The sequence below is a fragment of the Papio anubis genome, chromosome 4 (assembly GCF_008728515.1).
Source record: "Papio anubis isolate 15944 chromosome 4, Panubis1.0, whole genome shotgun sequence".
Lineage (NCBI taxonomy): Eukaryota > Metazoa > Chordata > Mammalia > Primates > Cercopithecidae > Papio > Papio anubis.
The window spans coordinates 74396798-74420402 of record NC_044979.1 but is presented as its reverse complement, the minus strand read 5'-3'; the positions used below and the strand labels follow the sequence as shown (position 1 = coordinate 74420402).

The 23605-nt window shown below is 39.6% G+C and overlaps 1 protein-coding gene across 2 annotated transcripts in view; it reads left to right on the top strand.

Annotated features, from left to right (window-relative positions):
* Window positions 1-2880: 2880 nt before the first annotated feature.
* PON2 (paraoxonase 2) overlaps window positions 2881-23605 on the top strand; it is a 30140-nt gene continuing 9415 nt past the window's right edge. For both annotated transcript variants that reach the window (XM_021936012.2, XM_003896302.4), the window contains exons 1-3: window positions 2881-3326; window positions 13457-13527; window positions 21568-21623. In XM_021936012.2, the coding sequence (XP_021791704.1) occupies window positions 3190-3326; window positions 13457-13527; window positions 21568-21623 (264 nt within the window). In that variant the 5' untranslated portion in view covers window positions 2881-3189. The remainder of the gene's footprint in view (window positions 3327-13456; window positions 13528-21567; window positions 21624-23605) is intronic.

Genomic DNA, 23605 nt, shown 5'->3' with positions numbered 1-23605 from the left:
CACCAAGATGGCAAATAGGTTTCATCCTGAACTGTAATCTGTTCCCTAGCTCAGGGATTCTTATTTCCCTTTTGTTGTTGTTTTAACAAATTGTGAGGACAAGTCTGGGTGTGATGAGACACTTTGCCAAAATCAATCAGTGACACCTACCATGGGCCCGGGAAGAAAGGAAAGTCAGCACAAAAGCTGGTTTTGGTTGTTGTTGTTGTTGTTGTTGTTGCTATCCTGAGACTATCCTAAAGATGTAGACCTCCAATCCTATAATGTCACCTGAAACCAGGTTGAAGAACATGACTATTAAGAACATGACTTTTTTCTCTTTTTTACAAATTGGGAATAGCAAAACGGAAACAGACATAGAGAATAGGACATACCTGGATATTCTTATTTACCATCTGTGTGGTTTTCGCAGTTTGTGGAACCTGTGGAAAGACACTGTAGCCTGGCTGCTGACCCAGAATCCATGAGGCATAGTTGTACGTACTTCCCTCAGGGCCTAAGAGATTAAGAGAGAAGCCCAGGCAATAGTCCAAGGCCCCTCTGCTTTAGGTCTTTCTTCTCAATTCTGATTTATTTATTTTTGTTACTTTTAATGTTTTTGTAGAGATGGGTTCTCCCTATGTTGCCCACGATGGTCTTGAACTCCCCACTTCAAGTGATCCTCCCACCTGGGCCTTTCAAAGTGCTGAGATTATATGCAAGAGCTACCTTGCCAGGCCTAAATTCTGATTTTGTATCTGAGGCTCTTCTCTTCCTCAATGATTGACAACAAAATAGTCCTAGGAAGGAGATTCCACCCTTCTCTAAACAGTCATAGCCTTAGCCTATGTCAGAGTTCTTAACCCATTGATAATTCATTGATAATCCCATTGATAATTCAGAGGGATTAATGACCTCAGATAAGAAAAAAAAAAATCTTGATTTCAAATGGAAGTTAGTATTTTCTTCCACTACAAAACTAGCAGACAAACCTCAGAAGCATTTGCAGTACTCGTGACTGTTACTAATGGAAATGACAATTATTTTCATTATTTAATTACAGTTGTTTTCAGTATCATGAAAGAACATTTGCGCTCATTATTTAAAAGGATGTTGCTAGATCTTGTTATTTACTATGTTAAATAATGTTGCACACATTACATTACCACATTACTATAGCAAAAATTATGTTTTAGATATTTTAACAATTACATTTCAATTGTCGACCTTTAATTTTGAAGCTAAGGCAAAATTAATGTAAGTAGAGAGTTTATCTGGGCCAAGTTTGAGTACTGCAACCCAGGAGCATAGATTCAAGTTTCCCTAAATATACACGCTGATTAGCAGTAGTTACACATAGATTTTTAAGGGGAAGGAAGAGGCAGTTCCTAAATTCTTTGCGTTAAAATAACATAAGCTGTGGATTGGTTATACTTTATTCTTGGTATCATAAATTTCAGGAATATGAAGATAATGGGTGGGACAGCTACTCGGGAACAAAATATCTTTAAACAACTGTCCCCAGGCATGGGTGTTGGGGCGTGACCGAAATCCCATACTCATGTCACTCTGGGCCTGATAAATTTTGCCTACCTCACAGAGTTCAGACTGCTCTGTTATTTTTTTTTCTTACAATGTAATTGATTTTCTTTGCAATCTATACATTTTATTCACTTAAAAAAATTATTTTTCTTTTCTTTCTTTTTTTCATGAAACACACAGGAGAAAATCTATGCATTTTATTGCAAGCATTTATAAACATTATTCTGAGAAGTTAACCACAGGCTCACCACTGCCAGAAGGGTCCACGACACAAAAAAGGTAATGCCTCCTGAACTTTCAAAGGACAACTTCTTACTTCTCTTTCTACCATCCAGTGTAATCCAATATCCCTTAGGACTGAAGCAGAGATACACACACATAGAGGAAGACAGAGGTTTTTATTTTATTTATTTTTTTTTTTGAGTGAGAGGCAGGTGGGAAATTGGCATCTACTTTTATTTACTGGTTCTTTATAAAACTGATAATTGTTGAAAATTGTCAAGTGTGACCATTTCTGCCTACATTTTGTAGGGTGGCAATTAAATACTAAAAAGCATTAGAAACTTATTTCAGATGTACTAATATATTGTAATGATATCAATCTTGATGGGTAAGTTTCATTTTATACTTTCAAAATTGTATTTTAAATTATTCCTTCATGTTACGGTTGTCAGAGTGAAAAAGGAAAAGAAAAAAACTACACTTCTTCCCATTAAGTTGAGTTTGGATGAAAAAGATGTGTCTAAGTCCTTAAGTCTGTAGTCTAGAAGTATTAATAGAGGCTGGGCATGGTGGCTCATACCTGTAATTCTAGCACTTTGGGAGGCTGAGGCAGGAGGATGGCTTGAGTCCAGGAGTTTGAGACCAACCTGGGCAACACAGCAAGACTCGGTCTCCACACACACACACACACACACACACACACACACACACACACACAGGATGGCTTGAGTCCAGGAGTTTGAGACCAACCTGGGCAATACAGCAAGACTCGGTTTACACACACACACAAACACACACACACACACACACACCACAGACACCTTACACACACTTAGCTAGGTGTAATGGTGCGTGCCTGCAGTACCAGCTACTCAGGAGGCCGAGGCTGGTGGGTCCCTTGAGTGCGGGAGATCTAGACTGCAGTGAGCTGTGCTTATGCCAATGCACTCCAGCCTAAAACACAGCGACACCATGTTTAAAAAAAAAAAAAAAAAGTATTACGAGACACAGGATTTTTATTTCTTTGCAACTACGTCCTGTTATAAAAAGTAGTGATTCCAAAGTGAAATATTTACAAGACGCATCCCATTACTTTCCCTCCCTTGGCCACCGTCCCCAGCCCCCAAAAGCAGCTTTCTCTGTAAGTTTCTCACTGGAACAGCGAGTGAGAAATGTGTTTGAAGACTAGGGAAACGAGAAAGGTATGCGGGCTCCTAGAGGGTTTCGGGTGAGTTGTCTGAAAAAGGAGGTGAAGGAATTCAAAGTTTCACGTCAGGAGCCTAAAGTAAGGCGTGTCAGGGCTGTCCCGAAGGTATCTGGGAAAATAAGTTTGTGAGGACAAAGACCAGCGCCAGGCCCAGGGCGGAGCCTCCGCGGCCCCGGCGCAGGGACTCGACCTAGGCGGAGGACGGGGCGGAGCGCGGCCGGCACTGTGGAGCCAGGAAGATGGCACCGCCCACGGAGCTGCCGGCCAGGCCCGAGCGAGGCAGCGCGCCCGGCTTCCGCGCCATGGGGCGGCTGGTGGCTGTGGGTTTGCTGGGGATCGCGCTGGCGCTCCTGGGCGAGAGGCTCCTGGCACTCAGGTAGGTGGGACTCCCGCGCGCCCCTCCTCGCCGGTCCCCAGGCTGGGGGTGGCCGCGTGGTGCGGGGAGGGCGTAGGCTGGGGGAGGGATTCCTGCGGAACCTGCCCTGCGGCCAGGGTTGGAGAATTTTTGATTGCCGTCCCTCCCCCAGCTACTTGAACCCCCATCACCCCTACTCTCCTCTTCTAGTGAAAAAACTAGCAAAGTTTGGAGTGAATCGCGACACTTTCTTGAAAGTTTATAAGCCCTTGCTGCTAATAAAGTTCTCTTCTGCTTAGGCTGACAAGAGAATGCTTTACAATTACTCAAGGGCCAAACCTGAAAACAAAACGACTACTCATGCATTGAAACTTTAATTATGAAGATTTATTTCAGGTCATTGGTGCTGCTTCTCCTTGTTGCCCAAACGAGCCCCGTCTTTAATAAAGTTCTTTTCCACCCATTTCTGCATAGTTTGAGAAACACTTCAGCTGTAGATCAAAGACACTTGAAATATTCAGCTACTGTTCTTTCTTTTATTTATTCACAAGGGGAGCCTGAAGCCAGAATGCCAGACAGTGCAGACACTATTCCATCTCGCATTTTAGTTTTAATGAAAAATCTCGGCCGGGCGCGGTGGCTCAAGCCTGTAATCCCAGAACTTTGGGAGGCCGAGACGGGCGGATCACGAGGTCAGGAGATCGAGACCATCCTGGCTAACACGGTGAAACCCCGTCTCTACTAAAAAATACAAAAAACTAGCCGGGCGAGGTGGCGGGCGACTGTGTTCCCAGCTACTCGGGAGGCTGAGGCAGGAGAATGGCGTAAACCCGGAAGGCGGAGCTTGCAGTGAGCTGAGATCCGGCCACTGCACTCCAGCCTGGGCGACAGAGCCAGACTCCTTCTCAAAAAAAAAAAAAAAAAAAGAAAAATCTCTGGTAGGTAGACATCATAGTTTATAAATTGCCAACTCAAAGTTTATTTTTTATTTGTTTTATTTTATTTTTTGTACAGATGGGGTCTTGCTATATTGCCCAGGCTGGTCCCTAACTCTTGAGCTCAAGCAATCCTCTGGCCTAGGCCTTCTACAGTGCTGAGATTACAGGTGTGAGCTGTCCTGCCCTGCTTCAACCAAAATTTTATAGGCCTCATGCAAAAGAGTTCCAGAAATACTGAGCGCCTGGTATGTGTGATATTCTCTCTTAGGCTCCTGTAGTAGACTACGACCCTTATGGAGTTTAATACAGGGGAAGAGAGAAATAAAATACAGTAAATGTATAAATTAGGATGTCCTAAGGACAGGCACAAACGAACCCCATAGGCTTAAAGAGGAAAGATTACATCCCCTGAAGGTGGAGTTCCAGGAGGAAGAGACATTCGACCTGACCGTGAAGGGTGGATGCAACACATACAGGCATGAAGGGGCCCATGCCAAATGCATAGTGCAGCAGGAGCAAAGGGACTAAGGTGGGAAGTTGGAAGACTAGCAAATGGGCCAGTTTGAAGGGAGCATAAAGTCAGGAGATGAGAATAGTAGGGTGGTGGGAAGGATAGGTTTTGAGGCCATTAAATATAAGTTGAAAAATGGGGCCCCACTTTGATAGGCCCAATAGTCCTTCAAAAGGGAAATATTGGTGGGTTTTGCTTTTCAACAAGAACTTAATATAACTAGTTGTGTTTTATAGAGATAAGCCTGGAAGGGGGGATTGGAATAGAGCAATGGTTCTCTGTACATTAGAATCTCTTGGAGGGCCGGTGTCTGGGTGGCACCACCAAAGATTCTGATTCAGCTGATCTGAATCAGAATCTACAGCCACACGTGTAATCCCAGCACTGTTAGAGGCCTAAGCTGGAGGACTACTTGAGCCCAGGAGTTAGCGACAGGCCTGGGCAGCATAGCAAGATCCCATCTCTACAAAATAAATAAATAAATAAACAAAATTTGAGTTGGTAATTTATAAACTATGGTGTCTACCTACCAGAGATTTTTCATTATAACTAAAATGTGATATGAAATAATGTACTGTTTGGCAAGGTGGCTTCAGGGTTCACAGGTAAATAAGGGAGTACATAATGTAAGAACAGTGGCTGACAGTAGCAGTGGTATTTTTTCTTTTTAAAAACACTCCTAATAATTCTAATGAGCAGTCAAGGTTGAGAACTACTAGAATAGAGAGCGGACATGGGGAAGCTGGTTAAGGTATTGCAGTAGGTCAGAGACGATAACAGGGACCCAAATTCTGGAACCCCAGGGATGAGGGAGAAGTCAAAAGTACTACCAGAGTTTGTGCCACAGCTCTACTGTCCCATGGTTGTAGTTTCATCTACTGATAAAGCAATGCAAAGAGGAAGAGTGTGGTGGCTGAGATGGCAGTGAGAGTTGAGGAAAGAATGCTCATGGGTAGGAAATGGACATGTTGACCTTAATTTTCATGTTAGGTAGTGCCCATTGTGCTCTACAGAACATTCATGAGTTGGATGACTTTGTATATGATCTGTCCTGCTCTCCGTTTCAAAGACAAGACCACCAAAATTTACAAGCTTATTATGTTGTCACTAATGTGTAAGCCACCAGTTTTTCTGCAAGTTGGAAGTTTTCTCAACAGTCAAATTTTTCCCCTTCTCACTAATCTTAAGGTTTTAAAGTTATAGCTGCAAATCTAAAAAAAAAAAAAATGAAAAAGCAAGTAAAACTTATTGACAGATGCACCGGATAGTTTATTTACAGGTTTTTGTTTGGTTGGTTTTTGCTTTTCTTTGTTTTTTATTTTGAGACAAGGCCTTGCTCTGCTGCCCAAGCCAGAGTACAGTGGTACATCAAAGCTCACTACAGCCTCAAACTCCTAGGCACAAGCAGTCCTCCCTCCTTAGCCTCCTGAGTAGCTGGGACTACAGATGCGTACTACCATGCCCAGCTATTACTTTTATTTCTTGCGGAGACAGGGTCTCACTTTGTTGCCCAGGCTAATCTCAAACTCCTGGCCTCAAGTGATGCTCCCGCCTCCGCCTCCCAAAGTGATAGGATTATATGCATCAGCCACCACTCTCGGCCTACTTTACAATTTGATGCAACTTTTCTTTATGTGACTGTGATATACCTTATTGGGCAGTGACTTTATAAAGTGGTAACTTTATTGGATATGTGAAGCCCCAAATGGGCTGACGTGAGAATGTTGGGTGGCTGGATTTAGCAAAGAAAAATGTAGGTTACCCAGTTAACTTTGAATTTCAGATAGATAATTTTTTTTTAAGTGTAAGTATGAAATACTTACCATACTTTTAGCATAAGTGTGGAATTTGGGACATAATTATACTGAAATATCATTCATTGTTTATCTCAAATTAAAATTTAACTGGGTACCCTATATTTTATCATATGGTAGACTGCCTTCTGTTTACAGAATTCGGTGACCTTTAGAGTCTGTTTTAAAAAGGAGCATGTTCAGCCGGACACGGTGGCTCACGCCTGTAATCCCACACTTTGGGAGGCTGAGGCGGGCAGATCACTAGAGGTCAGGAGTTCAAAACCAGCCTGGCCAACATGGTGAAACCTGCCTCTAATAAAAATACAAAAATTAGCCAGGTGTGGTGGTGCATGCCTGTAATCCCAGCTACTTGGGAGGCTGAGTCAGGAGAATTGCTTGAACCCCAGAGGTAGAGGTTGCAGTGAGCCAAGATTGAGCCACTGAACTCCAGCCTGGACAACAGAGCAAGACTCCCTCAAAAAAAAAGAAAAAAAAAAAAGCAAGTTCCCACTTCCTCATAAGGAAAGGCTCTTCAGAGGAAGTTGAAGAGACAGAGGCTTTATGTTTGATTTTTTGCTTTAATCTGATACCTACTGTTTGATTATTCAATATTTAGAGACGGTGCTTTGGCAGTTTCTCTCCCCAGACAGACAGTTATTTCTCTCCCCAGGTTGCCCACTTCAATTTGTAGTATAAGGATGTCCCAGAGGGATAAATGTCATCAAAGCTGTCTTTCTTCTTCTAAACTGTAACTGGGATTCCACACCCTCCTTTTCCACCCCTCCCTAGTTGAGCAATAAAGGAGAAAATAACAGTATACAAATATTCCCAGGCCAGTTCGTGGTGTCAAGGTACGCAGCTGTGGATGAATCGTGAGGCTTGAGTGCATCAGAGACCTAAGCGTGGGCGGGAACCCCCAGAGTACCCATGTGAATGTTCTACTTGCTGCCTGGCACCTTTTATGACAATTCCCACAAGAAGCTATGTGGTCTGTTTCTACTTCTGAAGCAGCAGTCTTTTTTTTTTTTTTTTTTTTTTTTTTTAAACCACCATCCTTTAAATCATTTATTAGGTGACTCTTGTGTGCTGGTCAGTGTGTCAAAAGTGTAAAAACTTCTTTATTTTTTTTTTAATTTATCTTTAAATTTTTTTTTTTTTTTCTTCAAGGCAGGATCTTGCTCTCTCTCCCAGGCTGGAATGCAGCAGCACAATCATAGCTCATTGTAACCTGGAACACCTGGGCTCAAGTGAGCCTCCCACCTCAGCCTCCTAAGCAGTGAGGACTATAGGCATGCACCACCACACCTGGCTATTTAAAAAAACACGGCTGGGCACGGTGGCTCATTACCGTAATCCCAGCACTTTGGGAGGCTGAGGTGGGCGGATCACCTGAGGTTGGGAGTTCAAGACCAGCCTGACCAACATGGTGAAACCCCCTCTCTACTAAAAATACAAAATTAGCTGGGCATGGTGGCACATGCCTGTAATCCCAGCTACTCAGGAGGCTGAGGCGGGAAAATCGCTTGAACCCGGGAGGTGGAAGTTGCAATGAGCCATTGCACTCCAGCCTGGCGACAGAGTGAGACTCTGTCTCGAAAAAACAAAAAATACATTTTTTTGGTAGAGACGGGATTCTTGCTGAGTTGCCCAGGCTGATCTCAAACTTCTAGCCGCAAGTGATCCTCCCGCCTCAACTTCCCAAAGCACTGGGATTATGGGTGTGAGCTACTGAGCCCTGCCAAATTTCTTTATATTAAACCAAAATATACATTTACTGACATTTGGACAGAAAGCTCTTTTACTTTTATGCCTTCATCCAGTCTTCATAGATATCTTCCCCTCTACATTATAACTGTAAATACTGAGGTTAGAGAGGTTAACTAGTTAGTTCAACAGAATAATATAATTATTCAATAATATAATTAATGAATGATTAGTGCTGAACCTGTCCCCTCAGCCAGGTCTCCTGATTCCAAATAAGTTGGCCCCAGCTCCCCACAGTCTTCTAGCTTCTCTGCCAGTGGAGCAAATTTTCCCTAGGTTTACAGGCCTAAGCACAAATTCCTAGTAACTTAGTGCAAGTATTGCCAGAGTTCAAGGGGTGAATTCCAAAGGGTTTTTACAAGGCTATACATAAAAGATAAAGCCCTGGCTTCTATATCACTTGCACATAGGAGATAAAGCCCCAGCAGTTGTGTGTAAATTCAAAACCAGAGAAGTATGGCACAAAGAAACTCCTGATAGTAACACTGTGTTCCCACTTTGCTCAGGGGCATATTGGCACCATAGCATGGTGCACCCTTACTGCTACCTGCCGTGAGACCAGATAATAGCTAGCAGCCCCTGGTCTCATTCTCCTCTGGAAGGGTACTGCTGTTTCCTGAATGAAAGAAACTGAGATTGATTTCATGCTAATGACTGTTAGTTAAGAGTTCATGCTTTGTGAACAGGTAGCCTGAGTTCATTCATAGCTCTACTATTTACCTGAAAACTTGGACTGATTATTTCACTTTTCTGTGCCCTGGTGTTCTAATCTATAGGATGGGGAACTACCTGCTCCACAGTGGGACTATGAGAATGCTTGAAACAATGCCAGGCACACAGTCAGCTCAATAAATGTCATCTATGAAGACAATGAAATTCAAGCAAAATTCCTTAAACCTTTGTGCCATACATCCTTTTGGCAGTCTAGTGAAGCCTTCATTCCTTCTCAGCATCATGTTTTTAAATGAGTAAAATAAAATATGTACAATTACAAAGGAAACCAATTATACTTAAGTACTGCTACCAAACTATTTTAAAATCTATGATATAATATGCTTTTTTAATTAAACCCTTAAATGGATCTAGAGGTAGGTAAATGTCTAACAGATATTTTGAAGTAGCTATGAATGTAAATAGCACTTTGAGCTATCTACAACTGAAATGCGATAGAAAAGTATCTGTAATTTCTATTAGTGACAGAGTCACAAATAACTACTAATAGTATTGTGGTTTGTTGTGTACACTCATCATCAAAGGAAATACTCAATTTGAATTAGAGGTTTAAATAAAGATGTATTTTTCCCCCATCCAAGTTCATGGTTCCCTGAATTCTACTCATGGATTCCTTGGTCACTGGACTCCATAGGGGTCACTTGGGGAATGATTGTGCCACCAATGAAGGAAGCCAGCAGATACTGTTTCCTGTATTTTACCTACCATAGGTTTGTGATGAAGAAATAATTAATAAATAACTGTAATGAAGAAGAAAATAAAGAAAAACAAAAGGAACCTAAAATAGAGAAGGCAAATAGCTTTCCTTTTGAGTGTCAGTTTTAACAGACTCCCTGTGGTTGCGAAACAGTGTGTCTGAGGCTGGCTCTGGGTTAAATGGAGAGTGCTGCTATTGATTAGTGATGCCTGCCTGACAGCAGAATGGCAATAGCCACGCATCTCTGACCTAGCACAGTCATAAGCATGTTATAGACATAAAAGTGTTAGGGAATAAATAGGCTCTGGCCGAAGTAGAGCGTTCCTCCTCTCATATCATCACTTATATGTGTTTATACCATTTATGTCGTGCTTTTTTACATGAATACTTTTAGGCTTATTAATCTAATCCGAAAAGGTTTGTATAGCTTTCTCTATATTGAGAGAAATATGTGTATTTCTTAAATACACAAACTTCTTAAATCTGATGCCAGTGAGGCTTGCTTCCAGCCACAAGTAACATACATCAGATTAATGGTAGTTCATTCGAAGAGGGATTTATTTTCCTCACGTGACAAACACGTCTGTAGGTGACCCAGTATAGAGCTTGCTCGTTGAGCCAGTGATTATATCAAGGAACTGGGTTCTTCATATATTTTCATTATTTGATCTCTCCCTATTGACTTTATAGCTGTATCTTTCTCAAGGATGCAGAATGGCTACTGCAGTCTCAAGCACTACATGTGTGTTTAAATCATGAAGAAAGGAGACAGAGTGATGCCAGCTAGCTGTCTTCTCATGACTCTCCTTTGTATCCAGAACACAGTATCTTTCCCCAAAACCTGGGTCATATGATTACATCTCAATACAGGGGAGTCTGGGAAAGCAAATATTTGCTTTGCCCACCACTACAATGGAAGCAGCAAGGGAGAAAGAAAGGGGGGTGGGAATGGCGTTAATTTTGTCAGCCACTACGGTCTGCCACCCAGAAAACAGAAGTCCACTAACAAGCAGGGAACTGATTGTTCTGCCAGGGAAAACGTCTGGCAGTTTCCAACTGAAGAAATTTGGAAGTCTTAATGGTCCAGGAAGGATAGAGGCAAAACCCCCATTTTCTTTTATCAAAAAGGAAAGCCAAGAAAAGAATCAGTTAAGTGGAAGTTATGCACAACCCTCACGTAACTCTTCCATGTTAATAGCAGGTAGGCTGCATATCAAAACATGATCTTGTACAAGAAAACTAGTTGAAAAAGATTGCCCTATTTAGCATCAATTATTTATGCAAACCTAAGTTGACTCTGAAACCGGAAGCCCATATTAAACTTTCCAATCACATCAGAATGTGTTACTTTGAACAGATTGTGTTTAATCCAAAGAGATTATCTTTGAAAAAGGTAGATGGTAAACATCGTTATTCCTATTTTTGTATAGTCAAATAGGCATAGTAGTAAGTTGTGTAAAATTGACATCCAAACCAATGCTTGATACTAAAACTTAGTGTACAAACAGCAGTTATAACCTATTGCTTTGTAGCTGCATCTGTTTCTGGAGTCATATAACATTAGTAGAATCTTGGAGGTGTTTTAGGCTCACGCTTATTTTATCCATAAAGAAGACTGACACCTATAGAGATTAACTGACCTGCCAAGGGTCATGGCAATTTCACTGCTAAGACAAGAACACAGATCCTTTTACTTCTTTCTGAGAAAAGTACAGAGTAGTTTAAAGCAAAAACTCCCCTGCTTCCAGCACTTCTGGCTAAGTTGAGCCTTGGGAAAATTGTTTTGTCTGATTCAGTTTTTTCATCTTTAAAACTGGAATAATGCTACCTAATTTATAGGGTTGTTTGAAGAATTAAATGAATTTATAGGGTTGTTTGAAGAATTAAATGAATGCATGGAGGTAAATCACTTAGAACAGCGGTAAATTATATGTGTTTTGTTATTTATTTCCTTTGACTACCCATGATTATCACGAGTGTCATCGTCGTCATCACAATTAAGATTACTACCACATTAGGCTACATAAACTTTTTTTTTTCTCTCTCTTTGTTTTATAATTTCGATTTTTTTTTTAGATTCAAGGGGTACATGTGCAGGTTTTACATGGGTATATTGTGTGATGCTGAGGTTTGGGGAACATGATGCCATCACCCAGGTAGTGAGCATAGTACCCTATAGTTTTTCAGCCCTTGTCCACTCCCCTCCCTTCCCCTTCTAGTAGTCCCCAGTGTCTACCATCATCATCTGTATGTCCATGTGCACCATTGTTTAGCTCCCAGTTAAAGTGAGAACATGTAGTATTTGGTTTTCTAGTTTATTTTTCCTCTCTTGAATCACTTCTGTGACACGTAGGAGTGAGATTTATTGTATTTTTTAATGCTTTATTTAAAAATTTGTATTATTTAATACATTTAATGCATCATATTTTTATTATATTTAAATACTGATTTATTTATACTTTTTGCCTTATTGCTATATTGTTTCGAAAGATTTAATATTATTTAAGTTACATGATTTCAAATACATACTGATTAACATTTTAATTAGAAACTTTGTGTATGATATGAATTGCCAAAATGTGTAGTTGGTACAAACTATGAGTAGTTCTGGGTTATCTAGAAGAAACCGATAGCCTGCGCCATACTCTAGAAGCCTTCCCCAGTGTCTAGACCTCAGAAACTGTCAGGGATATGCACAGGAGAAGAACACACGGCAAATAGCTATTTTGTCTCTTAAATGTATGGTATGTGGGAACCACTGAAAAATGTGAAGTTTCTATAAGGTGCTATTTTTATTATTTGTGGCTCTAGAGAACAGAGAAGGTGAAAAAATTTAAGAGGAGAAGGGAAAGCCAATAGTATGTGGCGTTCAAAACCAAAGATCCCACAGGTGTTGCCCCAAACTGCTTCCCGGCCCTTTAGAGTGGAGAGGGAGGGGGAAGATATCCTATTAGAGTTCAACATTCTCTTATTATTTCCTCCTTTTAATTTTCTGGATATACAACACTTTTGCTAAAGTAGTTACAAAACTAGTTGGTGTTCTCCATCCTTCCTACTCCAGTAAATGCTGTCATGGATGGGTACACTAAAATCTCAGAATTCACTGCTATATCACTCATCCATGTAACCAAAAACCACTTGTACCCCCAAAAGCTATTGAAATAAGATAAACAAATTCTTATTTAAAAAAATACTGTGATAGGGATGCTACCTTCTCTTTTTTGTTAGTTAACTATTTGTGGGATGTCTTTGGTGTGTCAGGCTCTGAGCAATGCCATTTTCTCTTGGCTTCTTTGCAGTCTCTGTGTGAGGCTTAGAGTCATTTTTCATTGTTTGACTCTTCAGAAGGAAGACAGGGCTTCTGGTTCTACATCTGGAACTCTTTTCCCATAACACCAACACTGTGAGAAATGTGAGCTGGTGCTGTGTTTACATTTGGATAGGAACTTGCATTATAAGGTTTATTGGTTGAGTTATTGGCTTTAAAATTTAAAAAAACCCGTATCAGTATATAGAACTTTGCAATAGGCCTTTTTGTTTTAACTTCATTTCTGGTGCAGTTTTATGTTCCTACCCTTGTTTTTCTATTTTCTCTTTCATCTGCTTTAGACTTAAAACGCTGTGTTTTATGTATTGCTGCAAGCCTCTTTAAACCCTTTCTAAAACAAAGCAGGGAATACATAAACAAATATATATATATTTTTTTGTAACAGAAATCGACTTAAAGCCTCAAGAGAAGTAGAATCTGTAGACCTTCCAAACTGCCACCTGATTAAAGGAATTGGTATGTATGTGAAAATGCTTGTTGGGAACATTGCATTTTTTGGCCATTAACATTAAAACACTCATTAATGGTATTTTAGCATGAAATTACTGTTTTCCAGTGGATAAATCACATTGGATCAACAAAAACCTCTTTGGTCAACCTCTTGATCTCATGCACCCTCTATTCTTCTTTTCTACCGTCACTGTAAATTATTCTTTTTTGTGTGTAATTCTATGTTTAGCATTTGATTTCTTGCTTGTTTTGTGACTTCTCTGAACTATTTTTGTCAAGTCTGTATTGTTTGTCAGGTATGGCCGCTGCAGTCTGTGTTCTGTGAGCCTCGTGATCAGCTAGTGAAGGAAGCTTTATGTAGGCAGTGACAGCATTTACCCTGCTCACTACTCTGTAACTAGGATCTTATCTTATGGCTAACATGTAACTGACCAATATGGTTTGGCTGTGTCGCCACCCAAATCTCATCTTGAACTGTAGTTCCCATAATCCCCATGTGTTGTGGGAGGGACCTAGTGAGAGGTCATTGAATCATGAGGTGGTTACCCTGTGCTACTGTTCTCGTGGTAATGAGCGAGTTCTCATGAGATCTGATGGTTTTATAAGGGGCTTTTCCCTCCTTTTGCTCGGCACTTCTCCTTGCTGCTGCCATATGAAGAAGGGTGTGTTTTCTTCACCTTCCACCAGGATTGTAAGTTTCCTGAGGCCTCCCCAGCCACAGGGAACTGTGAGTCAATTAAACCTCTTTCCTTTGTAAATTACCCAGTCTCAGGTAAGTCTTTATTAGCAGCGTGAGAACAGACTAATGTACCAGCACGTCACAATATGTATTGTAAAAACTTGTGTTTATTTTATTTTCTAAGCTGTCACTGCAAAGGGGGAGAGTCTCCCTCTTCCCTTGACTTTATGTAGGATGTATTGTGGAGCCTGAGTCTTTGAGGAGGGGCTCCTAAGAGCAAGCCCTAGTTTTGCTATAGATAAGGAGGGATCTGTCCAGATTCTTCTCCAGCACTGAGGGTCTCTCTGGCGTGTTTGCAGTTTTTCTCCAAAGTAGAGTCCGTGTCTTGCTGTCTTTTACCCTTTGTCATCTACTAAGTACATATCCCTAGTACATAATAGACTCATAGTAACTGTTTTTAAATTATCAATGAACAGTAAATATTGGCTTTCCTTTTTTTAAAATTTTCTTTTTTTTTTGATAGGTGGCCTCACTCTGTCACCTAGGCCGGAACGCAGTAGTGCAATCTTGGCTCACTGCAGCCCTCACCTCCTGGGCTCAAGCAATCCTCCCGCCTCATCCTCCTGGGTAGCTGAGACTACAGGCACATGCCACCACTCATGGCTATTTTTTTATTTTTGTAGAGACAGAGTCTTCCTGTGTTGTCCAGGCTGGTCTTGAACTCCTGGCCTCAAGCAATCCTCCCAACTTGGTCTCCCAAAGTGCTGGGATTACAAGCATGAGGCACTGAGCCCAGCCAATATTGGCTTTCCTTAGATATGGTTCATGGTATGATTAGAAACAAAAAGAATTAGAAGTCAAAATATCTAGTTTCTAGTTCTATTCTGCCACAATGTGACCTTAGGCAAAGTTGGCTTTTGTATTTGTCACCTATAATGATGAGTTTGTGATTAGACTGAAGGTTTTAGACTTTAAAAAGCCTGGGACCATTTATTTATAATCTTACTCTGAGAGCCACAGTGTGGAAATAACTACACTGTCATTGGGTCCCTTCTAGTCCTTTATAATAACATCCTTCTCTAGAGGTAGGAGAGACAATTTAATATTTTGTTTTATTCTTTAGAAATTAAAACTCAGGTTACATGGCAATGTTCTTCTCTCGGAATAGGTAACATTGTTAAACAAGTTTTGAGTGTCCTTCCATCTTTTTCTGTCTTTTTATGAATACTCCTATACATAATTTTTAAAAATATAAATGGGGTCAAATTATGCATAATATTTCAAAACTAGCTTTTTGTCTTTCCTGATAGTTTCAGTCCATATGCAAACAAATATATTGACTTTTTTTCACAAATAGAATTTTAGTGTAAATATTTCACAACCTGCTTCATTCCTAAAACAGTGTGAGCAGCTTTTCACATCAGCATATATACTTTGTTCTTTTTAATATTTTCACATTCCATGATTTATTTAACCAGTCCCTTTTTAATGTACATTTGGGTGGTTACAGTTTTTTGCAACTATGAACAGATCAGTGAACATCATTGCTATTGCATTTGTTTATCTGTAGAATACATCCTTAACAATGGGATTGTTGTTCCCTTAGGATATGTGTTTAAAGTTTTGACAGTCATTGCTAAATTGCTCTCAAGTTGGCAACAGTAATAAACTCGGTATCTCATAGTTGTAACCACATTCACTACAGACAGGGTTCTCATCACTCTTTTAGTAAAAACAAACCATCACTTGACAGTGCAACCTTCAGAGTTTCTCTACAAATCCCTTGCTTGCCTCCCTTGTTTTCTTCTTTTAAATCAGCTTCCTCAGGTTGCTCTGCCTCTCATTCCTTAGGCATCTGTTTCCTATGTGTTCTTTCTCCTTTTTTTCATTGATACTTTTGTGTTTCCCCGGTTCCACCTCCCATCCCCTAGACTGGCTGGCTGTCCTGGAATTTCCCTTCTTTCTTTCAATTGCCCAAACACTTAATGGGAGGAGGCAAACTCATAACAGATAGCAGATTGACAACATCTGTGCTGGATCCTGCAGACAGTTCAAGAGTCCCAAGTAACTTAGCAGCTTCATCTTGCCTTCCAGCTGCAATCAGGAGGAGACCTCTCAGAACTGGTCACTCAGCAAAAGCCAGATGGCGTTAGTAAAAGATGTTGGGCAAGGGGGGAAGGTTGGGCCAGTGATCTCTTAGGTTACTTTTGCTGCTCAGTTAATAATTGTCACATTATTAAACAGCCCTTGGCCCTGGGAAGCCCACCTTCTGTGAATACAAGTCTCAGAGTAGACAATAGGGCACAACCAGCCATGTTACATGACAGACTGCCAAGTGCATTCTTCTTACAACTCACTGGGATGGAGCACTCCTCAGAGAAAAACAAGCCCAGCAACATTTGTATTCTGAACAGGCATCTGTCTATGTTTGTGACCTTTATGTTGTGATGTGTGTGAGCTGCTGTCTGGAATTGGAAAGAATGAGGAAATATGTCACCTATGGCCCCTCTTGTGAAGTGTTAAATGCCTCTGAGGCACTTCAGAAGGCAACAGAGCGGAGAGGATGAGTGATTAGAAGCACATTTGGGATACATTTTTAGATCTAATTAGAATTGTGCTTTTTTTTTTTTTTTTTTTTTTTTTTGCTTTTTTGCTTTTTTGCTTTTGCCCTGTGGTTAGCACACACCATATGAACATTTGTCAAACGCTATGTTAGTGATGCATAATGGTTAATAATAACTTGTGGTTATATATCTTTAACAACAGTTACTTATTCACAAGTCTTTGACAGTAAGGAATAACAATGTGCTGGACACACATTTCTATACAGGCAAAAGCAACTTTTTATGATAGAGAGGGCTGTTTCTTATTTTCTGTTTTGAAAACAGTAGTAGCTATGCACTTGAGGCCAACTAATCCCTCTAAGAGGAGAACCCTCCTTCCCCCTTGCCCTTGATTCCCGTCAACACACACATACATATGCACACACTACAGTGCTTCAGTCACCATCACTGGAAGTGAACTATGTGCAGCTTTTGGGTGCTTTATATATATCGTATCATATTGTGTCTGTTTTAATAAATCATAATTATTGACTACATATCATACAGGATGTGTGCCTTCTGTGGGGCAGAAAGTAAATTCACTATTTAGTCCTTTTTAAAAATTCCTTCCCAGTGTATCTTACAGACAGAAACTAAGCTTTTATACACCCAAGATTTGCCAGATTAACACCTGCATATTAAAAATTAAAATGTCAAGAGCTAGTTTATTTGAGGCTTAAAAGTTAAAAAATCTTATTTTCTAAATGTCTGGCCTTCAAAATTTGAATGGACTGTCTTTCTCAAGATAACTAACAATTTTATGCACTTGGCAATCAAGACCTTTACAATAACTGCTGCTTGGGAGATTGGGGGGAAAAAAGCATTAAAGTCTGTAACCCTTATAATCAAGTACTTTACAGTCTACTGATGGGAGAAAAGGAAAACAAAACAAAACAAAACAAAAAACCACTGTGAGATATAGATACGTCTTTTCTTTTTCTAACAGATAAGGACCTGAGGCTCAAGGAGGTTAAGCAACTTTTGCAAATTCACTTTCCGATATAGTGTCTTTTCCCAGGGTGGTTAATATATATACTTGATGAGTGAACCAGAAAAGTAGAAAATAATACATTACATTACATATGGGATACTCTGTTGGGTATAGTAAAGGATGAGTTGCTGTTACAAAATTATAGTGGCTTAGAAAATAGATAAGTTTATTTTTATTTTTCTCCCGTCAGTCTTAAGGTAAGCGAATGGCCTAGGGTAGTTGGGTGACTGTGTTCCATGTGGTCATTCAGCGGCAAATGCTGATGAAGCAACAGTGCTATCTTCGTCTAAGACTAGAACTCTGCTTGTTGCCATTTCCCAGCAGGAAGGGGTAGAAATAAAATTTATATAGATTTTTTTTCTACCCAGTAGTTGCATATATATTGTATTCTCATATCCTATTGACCAAAACTTAGACATATGGCCACATCTGTCAGCCAGAAAGGGTGGGATATGTTATCTATAGCTATGTTGCTACGTGCCTATTGCTAAAAAGGCTAAAAAGGAAGAAGGGGAACATGGATGCTGGTGAACACTTGGCCACCTCTGACACAGATAATTGCTAAAGTAATAAGATACTGAAACTAAATGTGATAAGCTAGGAGACTTTCTAAAGAAAGGGTTTGGCGTGCTGCGCTGTGCCATTCGTGGGTTTTTGCTCATGCTGTTCCTTGTGCCTGGAATTTCTCCCCCTAATTCCCCTGAGCAGTGGATGCAGTGGATGCCCTTCCCACATCCCCCCAGCTTCCCTGAGTGTTGGCTACCAAAAGCTCTCAGTGCACCCAGGGAGCTAAGTCCCCTGCCCACAGGCAATAACGGACTGACATGGGGTAGATTAAAAGAAATAAGAGACACATCCATCAATTGAAATGTGTGGGACCTTACCTGGACTCTGAATTAAACAAACTGTAAATTTTTTAAAGCTACACCTTTTAAAAATGATTGGCTATTTGAACACTAACTAGATTTCTGATGATATTGAGGAATTATTGTGAATTTTTAGGTGTAATAATGATATTGTGGTTTGTATAAATATATTTAGGGATAATACAATGCCTGGGATTTGCTTTAAAATAACACAGGATGAGGATAAGTGGTAAGACTGCAAGGGAAACAAGACTGGCCATGAGCTGATAACTGTTGAAGGTGGGTACTGGGTATATAAGAGTTCACCATACCATTCTCTCTATTTGTGTCTATTTCCCATAATAAAAAGTTTAAAGAGAGAGAACCAATGAAGGGGAGGGAGAGAGTCAAGCACACAATAAGAGTGACAAACAGTGCCAAATCAGTCCACATTAAGTTTTTACATATTTACATAAATATCAACTGGAATGCAATGTTGAAATTAATGTATATCACTAGAATAAAAAAGTAAAGATTTATTAAGTGTGTTTTGAAATAAAATAAGTTGAAATACGAAAAAGAAAGAAAAGGTTTTGAAAGAGGTTTTAAAGAAAAGTGCAGGATACTCATTGGTACAGATGTTGGTGAGAGGCATGGGAGCAAAACTTTAGGGGAAAAAGACAACATATGGAATTGACACAATTGAATTTACGAGGAAGTGGCTTTACAGAGGAATCAGGGGATGTTTCTGACAGAGGAAATTCAGTAAATTCTAGCTTGAATATTTTGTTTGCTTTTAAGTCAGACCAAAGGCTTTGAGTTCCAGCTTCCCAGTTTGTGACCTTGAGCAATTGCTTAACTTTTCCAAAGCCTCCATAGTCTCACTCTAAAACAAAAGATAATGATACTGGCTCTTAGTATTATGAAATCATACTAGATATTGTATGCAGGGTATTTACAAGGAGCCTGGTACTTGGTGTACCTAAGTATGATAGTTATTATCATTAAATTAGAGGAGCAAAAATTTCTCTAGCATTGACTGCTCTTGACGTAATCACAAAAAATAGGGGATATGCAGTGATAAAACGTTCCTGCAGTAGTGGCTATAGAAATGATGACAGGGGAGCAGATCTGGAAAATATTCCAAAGCAGGCTACAGATGGAGACATTTTTTTCCATTGGAATTAGACAATGGAGTTAAACAGAAGTTACAATATGGTTGAAATAAATGTATTTCTTTTAAAAAAAGATTTCTCTTTCCTTAATTATTAAAAAATATAAAATTTTGTAGAAAACTTTAAACAAAGGATAAGGAAAAATAAAAATAATTCGTAATCCTATCACCCAAAGAAGCATAGTTAATGTTTTCTATATATCCTTTCTTTTTCCATGTGTGTAAGCATTGTATACATGGAAATTAAATTTTTTAAAATAATTTTCAGGAAAAACAAATTTTAATTAACTGAGCTTCTACTAAATAGCACTGAAAAGCAAAACCTGGACTAGAATTCTCTGTGTGTGTGCGTGTGCGTATGCATGTGTGTGTGTGTGTGTGTACATGCGTATGTGCTGTGTATACATGTGTATGTAGTGTAGTGTTCCCCTGATTCTTATTATCGGTGGACAACCACTGTGGAACTAGAGTCTAGTCGTTCTGAACCTTTTTGGGGAAATCACAGTCTCTTTTTTGAATCTAATGAAAATCAGGGACCCTTTTAACAGAAACATTCTCATGTGTGCATACATGAGACATTTTGCATTGCATAGAATTTCAGAGGGTTCACAGATGCTTTGAAGCCCAAAAGGGATCCACAGACCCCAGATTGAGAACCCCTCCACTATGCCATGCTTAAGCTTATTTCTATGTATCTTCTTTGTGAGGAGCAGGCAGATGGGTCATCTTTACAATGTGAAGTTCTTGGCATTTTTATTTTGTTTTGCTTTTCTGCACTACGATGGAGCAAGCAACACTGGAGGCAACTGGCTAAATGCAAACTCACGAAGCAAGACCAAAATGGCTGGATAGATAGATGCTGTTTGGTTTTGACAACCTAGAAATAATCTTGAAGAAATCCTATGGAGAAGTCTGAAAGACGAAGATTGGATTTTGTAGACTCAAAGAGTGTGTCATGGTTTGGCTTAATCTAGGCCATTTTTATTCTTCTTTTCTTGTGTTTGGGTCTGTTATCTGTCTGTAGAATTTATACAGTGAGACTGCTGGGAAAGTCTTATGTCTAATTATTTGCTGTGCTGTGTGGAGTGTACTGCAGACAATCAATAAACAATCAATAGTAATTGTAGCCTGCCTCAGAGACAGTAGTGAGAAGCTTCAACTGGCTTAGGTGCATGGTATTTTTCATTAATTTTCTTCTGCTAGTTTTTCTGTAAAGCCTAAATTTAAAGATTAAATAGAAAAGCTTTCTTTGCTTATGAGAACAAGTAGGCACTGTTTTTAAAAGAAGGAATATATAATCCCAGGTGTTTTACCTCTGTTAATGAGAAAGATGTCTGTTTGCTTCAGATTGAATGAGCAAAGAAGAGGACAAGGATATTTGCATGGTTAAATGCCTATGAGCCCTTCCTTCAGAAAGTAATATTCCCCTGATGTCAATTACTTTTATACGGACATCTGGATGTTTATCATAAGAGTGTACAGATGTCAACTTTTTCTGTATTATAGCTGGAAATGTGGTGATAACTTGACTTTGATTTGAGTAAACATAAAATATCTAACATTTAAAGTCAGAAGTTCACTTCAGGAAGGGGTTTAAACTGACATTTATTAAAAAGAATGGTTCCTTGGAAAAAACATCAGAACCATCCCTAAAGATACAGTCACTCTGATAAAGTAAACAAAGTCCCAGTTATGCTCTATGTAACAAATAACAGAACTTGAACATGACATTTATCTGTTCCTTAAACCTACAGAAGCTGGCTCTGAAGATATTGACATACTTCCCAATGGTCTGGCTTTCTTTAGTGCGGTAAGTGTCTTCTTCCTTCCCCAAATTCAGCAGAGGAGATACAAGGGGATTTGATGAGGGCTGCAGAACAGTAACTTGCTTTTAAAATTCATTTTCCAAGATGCATTCTGAAGAAAAGAGAGGTCAAACAGGATCTTGGAAAACTTCCTCCAGCTTTTCTAAATGTAGAGATGAAGACTCTTTGCCCATTGAGATAGTGTTCTTTATTTCCCCACTGCATTGCACTAAAATATTCCAACGCAATCTGTGTTTTGTTTTCTTTTTCCTTTTTAAAATTTTTTTATTTTTTGAGACAGAGTCTTGTTCTGGTTGCCCAGGCTGGAGTGCAGTGGCACGATCTCGGCTCAATGCAACCTCTGCCTCCCGGGGTTCAAGCAGTTCTTTTGCCTCAGCCTCCCGAGTAGCTGGGATTACAGGCACCTGCCACCATGCCCGGCTAATTTTTGTATTTTTAGTAGAGATAGGGTTTCGCCATGTTGGCCAGGCTGGTCTCCAACACCTGACCTCAGGTGATCCACCCGCCTCAGCCTCCCAAAGTGCTGGCATTACAGGAGTGAGCCACCATGCCCAGCGCAATCTGTGTTTTAAATGTGCGTTATTAAAAGGGATATTTGAGGTCTTACTGTGGATACTCAATACTAACATTATACTATTTTAAATACAGCATCTACTCATCTTTCTATTACATATTCAACTTGAAGCAAATATTCTTGCCATTATTATTTATTTTCAAATATTATACCAACCTTGCCCTTTTGCTTTCTTTCTTTTTTTCCCCTGAACAGTCAATCATAAGTGGAAAGTCACTAAGTTTATTTACACCCTTCACTTTGCCTTGATTCTTGTAAGCTGAAAAACAATATCCTTTCTGGGTATACAATAGAAAGACTTTAAAATTGGCTTGTGAATATTGCTGTGAATATTGTTGAAACTAGCTTGTAACAATATCCATTCTAATTGGGAATCCAGATAGGGGGACAGATGAGGAGGTTCTGACCACCTACCTCCCTGGCTTGGGCAGACATAGGAGTTCTTGGCATCTTCACAGGTCCAGTTTTTTTCTGGAGGAAGAAGTAACCAACTCTGAAGCCTGACTGTAATTATTCTACTTCCTCTCAACATCCATTATTTTCAGGCTCTGAGACTCAAGAGGGATGTGAAAAACTGGGAGATACTTAGAAGGGAGTCACCACACTAATAAAATAGTTGTTAGACTTATGAGAAAGGTGAGAGAACTCAGCTTGGAGTAGAATGAGAATTAGAACACTCTTCAGGTTCCTGATGGTTTTTATATGAAAGACTGTGAGCAGCTGGTTATTACCACTGAGAGAATAAAGAAGTACTGTGGGCTTTAGCAGAAACACCAATATATATATTTAATTTTAAAAATAAGATTTTAAAAGGAAGATTTTATTTAATTGCCCACACAGAATGAATAAAGTGATATTTATAGTAGGACTCTGGGTCTGTTTAGGAGCACATGCTTGCACATGTGTATATAGGCTTAGGAAAAAACACTGGGACCACTGGTCCCAAATATTCATAAGTAAAGATGCAAAAATTCTGAATAAAATAGAAGGCAGTTGCATTGATTTTTTAATTTGTTAGTTTATTTGTGTTTTTTGTGGTTGTTTTGCAAGGATGTGTTCTTAGAGAGTTTTATAATCTAGAATTCACCTATTTCAAGATTTCTCTCTGGCCCCCTTAGTAATAAATCTGAAGTAGGAGGGATGAGGTCTCCAAGCACATAAATCTACAGCCATTTTAGCTTGGGGGCGTATTATAGTTACAAAGATCTTATAGCCACTTCAATAGAATTTTTCGGCTTTTTTTCTGTTATCCTCCTTTGGTTATTTCACTTTTTTTAAAATTTAGAAACATTCCCAAGTTGCTGCTGTTTTTCATTTACTTGGCATTGTCTCTAAATGAAACCCGGAGTGTACTCTCTTCTAAGTGAAGAGGTCCTACATTGTGGAGGTTGT